This window comes from Benincasa hispida, chromosome 12, assembly GCF_009727055.1.
Source record: "Benincasa hispida cultivar B227 chromosome 12, ASM972705v1, whole genome shotgun sequence".
In the NCBI taxonomy this organism is placed as follows: Eukaryota; Viridiplantae; Streptophyta; class Magnoliopsida; order Cucurbitales; family Cucurbitaceae; genus Benincasa; species Benincasa hispida.
Genome location: NC_052360.1, coordinates 64,521,490 through 64,529,416, shown reverse-complemented (window position 1 = coordinate 64,529,416; position 7,927 = coordinate 64,521,490). Strand labels below are relative to the sequence as shown.

Here is a 7,927-nt window from a genome sequence, read left to right as displayed (position 1 = left end):
TTTACATAACTCACTGTAGTGAATTCGACACGTAGGCTTTGCTAACATTTACCCGTTTGTAACCATTTTGTTTTTTATTTGTAAAAATTAAACTTATTTTATCCCCGTTGAAAAGAACTTACTAGGCAATGAAGAGATTTTATCAAATTTATATAAAAGTAAATAAAATCTCTATACAGATTTCCTTATTTAGATCATATTCTCGAAACCTTATTTCAAAGTTCTGTGAATACCTAAGTCAGAGCTGTAGCACCTCCACTAAAAGTGTAGATTATGAAATTCGCTTTTAGAAGGCGTTTAAATAATAGAAAGCATTGAAACAAGCGAGGACAAAATGCCAAGCATCGTTGGAAGTGATTATTAAAATTACGTATTGTTTTGAAAATTACTCCAAAATATGTGTACTAAATAATTCAAAATCAATTTTGAAAACAATATAAAGAAAGTCATTTAAAAGTGTGAACTCAAACATTAACTTGAATAATAAAAAGAGATTTTTGTAAAATTGATTCTAATAATTTCTGCTTTTACCCAAAAAATTCGTCCTTGTTTATAGGATGTTAGTCTACAATTGTGTAATGAGCCGAAGGTTGTGTTCCACAAATTCGTACTCCTAGGGTGAGGATAAGCTCAATAATCTATTCGGCCACATAAAAGCATTTATTCATTCAAAAGAAAAATACTAAAGGTAAACTCAACAGGGTGAAAAATAACATATTTCTACCGAACTTCAAGGACCTAGACATTTAAGACGAGGTCGAGAATGTGAGAGAGAGAGGAAGAAAAATATGGGAAAGAACAATCTTTGTAAGTTTTTTAAACAAGCAGAACAATAAGGAGGTTTTCCAGAGATTTTTTTTTTCACTTCACCTGATGCTTAGTATTCAAAATTAACAATCAAAAAGCAACAGATGTACAATTTCAACTAAAAATCAACCAAAGTCCAGGACGTCCTCGTAATACACTGACTTAGAATGATCCACTCATTATATAAATCGGACCATCTTATATAAAAATAACTCAAATTTTACCCCCCCTTCTCCGCCCAAAAGCGCACACAAACTTATAACAGGGGTTTCACTAACCTCGTTTGGATGGCAAAATGTACAACCTTCTTTTCATCAGCTCCTGGTTTTACGATTTCATGAAAAAGCGGCACACAGACTACAGAGGCTACAGCAGGCAGCACCTACTCGTGCTCAAGCCCCGCTTATGCCACGAGCCTTTCATGCTATCTCGAATAGCACCAGCTCACCACTCTTGCCCATGGTTAAGGCAAGATCAAGCCAAGTACCTAAACAAGTGAGGGTTGTCTTTGTCTCTCTCTAAATAGTCCCGGGTGATCAGATCTTCGATTCTCTTCTTTATCGCCTTGAAATCAGGCTGCACAATGATTGTGTTTCGGTAACTATGAGAAGCTGAGAGAAAAGAACCATCGCATGAAGTTACAATAGATGTGCTGCGCTACTAACCTTGAACATACGACCCAATTGCTCAACACACTCCATCACTAACTGCTGGTGACCCAGAACTTTCCGACTCTTCATGATACGCACGATTGAGGCATCGATAGCATACCTTCGATCTTTATCAACATCTTCAATGACTTTCTTTTTCTCATCCACAGGTGGAAGAGGGATCTACACGACAAACGACACCACATACATTGTAAAAAAAAAAAAAAAAAAAAAAAAGAAAGAAAGAAAAAAAGGAGCAATGCAAATTGTTGGAGAGGACCATGACAATATGACGTGTCAAACCATATACCTTTATTCTCCTCATTTTGTCGGTGAATTTTGCATTGAACTCAAAATGATCATTTGGAGAGATGGTTTTCGTATTTGGCTCCTTGTTAAGAATTTTATACTTGGCACATGACAATGAGTGGAGAAGTCTAACAACATCATCGTCACTCAAATTTAATTGTGTCATGATTTCGGAGTAACTTAGTCTATCTGAGGAATTGAATAGCAGCAGGGCAGAAGCCTAAATTTAATAAACAGAATCAGTACCACAAAAAGAAAACCTATTGTATCAACAACAATACTTTATAGGGAGAGGTCAAAACAACTTTAAAAGCATATTACCTGATAAGTTGTTACAATCAGCTCCATCGTTTTCGGTTCAAATTTTCCACTGATGTTACAGGTACCCAACGAGTAGATCCATGTAAGTTTTCTATGCTTGGTTTTTGTTTGATAAAACTCTCTGAAAACTTCAACACACTTTACCTGAATCAGAAAGAACATGTGATATGATAATTATATCAATGTCCTACAAGTTTGAAGGCACAGCCAAAATTATGGCATCATAAGGAACAAAAACCATTGTCTACCATCTCTGCCGGCAGGTTGAGGTCAAAAGACTTGTAGCTTGGCCAAAAACCAGTAGTCAAAACAGTAACGGTCAAGTCAATTCCAGGACTAGCTTGTGGATTATTGCTCAGATACTCCTCGAAACTAGTTTGGTTCTCCCTTGCCAAAGTCAAATCAGTGACCTAAACATATGATTAACATCATTAGCAGCTCATTCTTCCTTCCATTTTTTTTTTGGTTAAGAGATGCAAATAATTATTTAAATGGATAATAGATTATTGTTTTTGAAGAAAGCTTATTGCATAAACTGAGATAAATTAAAAGTTTTCTCCCATAAAAAAAAGAAAATCATAGTAAATTTACGCTTACCATTCCCTCCATCTTAGAAGTGAACTGGCCACCACATTGTTGCTTCAACTTGGTCAATATACTTCTCTCGTGGTCATCGTTGGCACTCTTGTCAAAGAGAAGCCTTCGAGCAAGTTTTTTTCTGCAACCAGTGGTATAAAATAAGTTGTTTCAAGATAATACTTAAATAAAATTAAAAAACAAACAAACGACACTGGAACACTCTTATCAAGGTCATTAAAAAAAACATGCATTCTATAAGAGCAGCAACGTCTAAAAATTATCGATACTCACCTATAGAATTCAGCAAACAGATCTTTGTCACAGATATATGCCAGCAACTTCACGACCTGTGTTAAAATCATATGAATTACGAAGTTCAATACTAAATGAAGCTCAATACTAAATGAACTTCAAAAGAATAATAAATAGAAAAATTACCTTCTCAAGTGTCTCCTCAATTGCTTCATCACTCAACTTCTCGCTCCCACCTTTCTTAAGGATGTTATCACAAAAGGTAGCAAGTAATTCTGCACTAGAACTTCCAGCAACACCCTTATTGCAAAAGACTTCAAAAGCTTCCTTGAGAGCCTACACAAAAACACACTTCAAATATGCATAGAAGTATGGTGATATTATGAATTTCACCGAGTGTTGCTGAAGGTGAAGTCACATACCTTGTGAAAAAGTGTGTGGTTTTGGAAACAATCATTCACATAAGCCAAGTACTTGTCGTGAAGCTCAATCACCTTTCTTACGAAAACCTGAATTCGAACATCTCTCTCAGCTATCATTCACAACAAGACTAAGAAAAAGTATAATCTAGAAGTTTGAAAGCCAAAAGACACACCTGTTCCTGCAGACCAACTATGTCCTTTTTCTCGGCCTAACAGAGTAAGGACAGAGACAAAACAAAGAGTCATCAGTGAAAAGCCTTGTCTAAAAACATTATGATGTGTAAAAATAAAATAACAAGAATAAGAATAAGAATAACTCCCTTTCTGCATATTGTTATAAAAAAATGTACAAACAACTGCATCTTTAATGTACGGCTTTAAAACCAAGTTACAAGCTCTAGCATAAAAGTAATGTCTTTTATTGGACTGAGTTTATAACTGAATGGTTGCATATTATCCAATAAACGAGTAAAGAAATAAAAGAAATTGGTCCGTCAACAAAAAATTGAAACTAATTAAGATAGAAACCTTCTTGTTACTTGCAGCATCTTCTGCCTGTTTGACCAATGCTGTTCCTTCAGCAGTGACATGCTGCATAAATAATACAGGAAAAAGATCTCTTTAAATAGAAAGTAATTTGAAAATTGAACATGGGATTATTCTAACACATAATACCCTATCAAGCGAAAAACAAAAAGTATAGAGAAAAGTATAAACGCAGACTATGAACCTGCTTAAATATGTTGGAAACTGGGTCCAATCCCTTGGGTATTTTGGAGAAGAGACGAAACATCCTTGACAAATCTTCCACCTAAAAAAAATACACCATCACCACAAGCCCAAAAAAGTCAAGAAAGGGGAAAAGGAAGACAAAAAGAAAACAAATGACATCGAGGAAGAACTACGATTAAATAAATTATTTCAAATATGGAGAAAAAATTACAAAACATAGTTCATAGTTAGTACCTTGTCATCTCTAAGCAATGCATGGCATCCTGAATGCTCTTTTTCCAGCAGTTGAGTAGCATACACAGATAACAGTTCATGTTGAACTTTCTACAAGAATGAAAACTAGAATAAACGAGGGGGGGAGAGAGAGAGAGAGAGAGATCTATAGAAATATATATAGAAGGTGGAAGGATATCAAAAAAGTTAACCACAAACCTCCAATAACTTTGGCTCGCTACTAGAGTGCAAATAGTGAGAAACTCTATCCTTTTCTCGTTTCAAGCACTCCTCTGCCTAGAAAATCAATCATATCAGTAAGAACCCATTTCTATGCATTAGAAAATTGTAGTTTGACTGATTTTTTTTATAGAACAAAACACAAAAAAAAAATACTTTTAGCATATAATCGGGACAAGAATCTTCTAGGATCCAATTGGAAGCCTTCCTAGAGTAATAAGCAGCAGTATCTTTAAGCATGGCAGCTTCAAAGTCATTTTCATAGTAATCCATTTGCCCCATCCCAATTTCCACAAATATATCTAATACATTCTTCAGTAGAGCTCTGTCAATCTGTTCTCCTTCACGTTCTTGATCGATCTGATTTCGAAGACCATAATTATTAAGCATGTTTAAAGCCCAAAACATTCTTAAGTTGAAAGAAAGTGAGAGGGAGAACGAAGGAAAACATACCAATGAAATTACGGCATCCCTCACTTTACTGTTTAGCTCTTTGTACACCTGAGATGAGTAAGGATTAAGATTTAGACTAAAATTTCAAATGAATGTATTAGTAAATTGAAGTGGAACAAGAGGTTCCAGCTTGGACTTTAAAATGAAGCCACAAATTCAAAGTTGTAACATACCAATTCACGGAAGCATGTGAGGCCAACTTCGTTGAGAGGTGGAAGTGATCTTCGTGCGATGAAGTATCGATCAAGATAGTGGAAGAAGCGAGAAAGCCACCTCACCATGACTTTATGGTTTGTCCACCTTTTGACCAGTTCTCTCAACATGAACTCGTCATGCTTCTCCCTCAAGGATGGTAAGACCTAAGTTCACCACAATTAACAAAAACAGCACGTTATGGTTTAAATTATTAAATTTGAGTGTCATCATCAGTTAATTCCCTGAATGGAAAAATCCAGCAATACAAATGATACATTAAAGTAAGAAAAAAGTATTTAGAAATGTGAATATGTGCCCACGGTCCCACACATGTGGTTTTCAAAAAGGAGGCATGCATGTAAGCATTTCAAAATTGCACCATGTGACAAGGTTTTAACAAGGGTAAAGGAAAACTGATAAAAAAATGCAGTATGGATATGCATTGATCGCCTGATGAATAAGTAAGTTTAACTCAGAAGTCTTCATAAACCAAAATTATTGTAAAATAATCACATGGTCACAACTTCGAATACCAAGAAAATATGATGGTTGAATTTATGCAGTGCAATGTGCAAACTGTTTGTGTGTGATTTCGATTTTAACCATAACAATTTCCTATCGAGCAGAATTTAGTAGGCTCCCTCGTCTTTGAAGTGATCTCTACTCCTTTTCGGTACTTACCACTTATTTTAATTCAAATGATGCAATAATCTTGAATTGTTGATAAGTGATATGTATAAGATCGAAAAGGATGTTTCAGATGAACTTGTTTCTCACCATAGAAGTGATGTACTCTTCAAAAGATTCGCGGTATTTATCATACAGCTGTTGGGAGTAATCATGCGGTGGCTTTTGGGTGCACATGTTATATATGGTACTGCAAATCAAATTCAGAAGAAAACAAACCGAACATCATAAGATTACTGGCCAATAATATGCATAAAATTGAACAAAAAAAACTTCGAACATAAGAAATAGTACGTGTAAAGCATCATGTAGTCCTCAGAGCTGAACTGAGGTTCAGGCAAGCCCTCTAGAATGTTCTTCAACTTTGTGATTCCCTTCTGCATAAACTCCCATCCTTGCTCCAAGTCAATAGTCTTCCGCTCCCCCATTGTCATGGCGACACAAATCTCTCAATCGAAGACCTAATCTAATACTCAAAGAGACCTGCAGATCATAAAACCAGACTTCGATGTTGGCATTTGTGCTATAGATAAAGCACAGTTCTACAGAAAGAAAACCCTAAATCGATAATTCACCCCCTCCATCCATGTATGAAAGAATAATCAAAAGTAATGCAACGTCTCCATTAAAATATAAGCTTGAAAAAAGAAGCTCCAGAAATCATAGAGAAGGCGAGAATAAACAAGCTCCTATAAAATCCAAGGTATCATCGTCATTCGTTCTTTATCATACACCTTCGTCAACGAAAAATCAAAACACGTAAAATAAACAACAAGAACCAAAATTCAAGGGGGGAAATAAACAACGAAAAAATAAAACAATCCTAATGATCTAAACGTAGATCCAGAATCACACATAAAACACCATAAAAAGCCATCATCGGAGCAAGAAAAAGAGAACGACCTGAAACGGTCGTCGACGAAACCCTAATTTCCTAATCGAGAATGAAACCCCCTAGAGATGATGATGGCGGAGGAAGAGAGAAGGCGACAGAGCTCCGCCGGAAAAATCTCAACGGCGAAAAGTATGAGAAATGCGATAGCGGTCGGGAGAGGGTGAAAAAGACTCGATGCCCCGTTGGATGGGTAGTGAATGAATGACCTCTTCCGTGTTTAAGGATTTCTTTTTCTCTTTTTCTTTTTTTCTTTCTTTTTTTTTTTTTTTTTTTTTTTTACCAATTTTAATTCTTCGGATTTTCGCGTGGATTTTTAAATTGCTTTCCTTGCAAGAAAGGGCTTCAACTCCGTGTTTTTAGTCTTTGACCCCTTTAGTCTTCAAAAATTCTTCTTGTTGCCGTTTTATGAGCTATAGACGTAACTCTAATGGTAGACCATCACCATCTATCTACTATGCAGTCATTTTCCATTTAATTTTGAAGGTATCGGAGCAAAGAATCTCCGTAGAAACTTTGCGGGTTTCTTCAATAAAATATTTTCCGTTTAACTTCTTTAAAAAGATCGACTAAATTATGTTTCTAAGAAAGTTCTCAATTTTCCAAAAAAAAAATCAGTTTTTCAATTAAATAGTTTATTCATTATTGTGTATAATCTTTAAATAATAATGAGAGAGAAACGTAAAATGCATTTCTTATTCCTCACGAAGAAATTCTTTTAGGATGATTCGCAATGAAATTTCAATCCAAGAAAAAAACAAAGTTCTTGTATGATAACTTTTAGTAGTGCTAGAATGTAATTATGATCAAGTTTTGGGAATGCATTGTAAGAGTACAAAACTATAATTATTTTATTTTGGAAAATAAACTTTCCAGTTTATTCTAAATTCTTGCCTTAAAAAAATAGTTATATTCTAAATATGGTTTTGAAGATTCGAAGAATCGGAACTAGTCTAATTTAAGGGAGAAAATGATGTAATAATTTCTAAGATAGGTTCAATCGACGGTTTTTTTAGTTCAAATTGACGAATCATTATTATACTAATTTTAATTATAAAAAAAATCATTATGAATCTAAACTTCATAATTAGTTTTCTGTATTCAGATTTACAGATTTTATGGCTTCTAAAATGGTGTTGATTTTTCTATTTGAAAGAAAAAAGAGAGAGAAATGG

At 34.8% G+C, this 7,927-nt stretch overlaps 1 protein-coding gene across 1 annotated transcript; it reads right to left on the bottom strand.

Annotated features, from left to right (window-relative positions):
- Positions 1 to 787: 787 nt before the first annotated feature.
- On the bottom strand, positions 788 to 6,984 carry LOC120067302 (cullin-1). Its single transcript, XM_039018844.1, has 20 exons — positions 6,764 to 6,984; positions 6,155 to 6,343; positions 5,951 to 6,050; positions 5,152 to 5,337; positions 4,979 to 5,026; positions 4,682 to 4,885; positions 4,505 to 4,582; positions 4,307 to 4,396; positions 4,071 to 4,151; positions 3,869 to 3,931; positions 3,514 to 3,549; positions 3,341 to 3,427; positions 3,105 to 3,254; positions 2,958 to 3,013; positions 2,685 to 2,805; positions 2,336 to 2,497; positions 2,088 to 2,231; positions 1,768 to 1,986; positions 1,473 to 1,640; positions 788 to 1,383 (listed from the first exon to the last, which is right to left on the bottom strand). Exons 2-20 carry the CDS (start codon positions 6,292 to 6,294, stop codon positions 1,282 to 1,284), a joined length of 2,235 nt encoding a protein of 744 aa, XP_038874772.1. The 5' UTR covers positions 6,295 to 6,343; positions 6,764 to 6,984; the 3' UTR covers positions 788 to 1,281.
- Between the last annotated feature and the right edge of the window lie 943 nt (positions 6,985 to 7,927).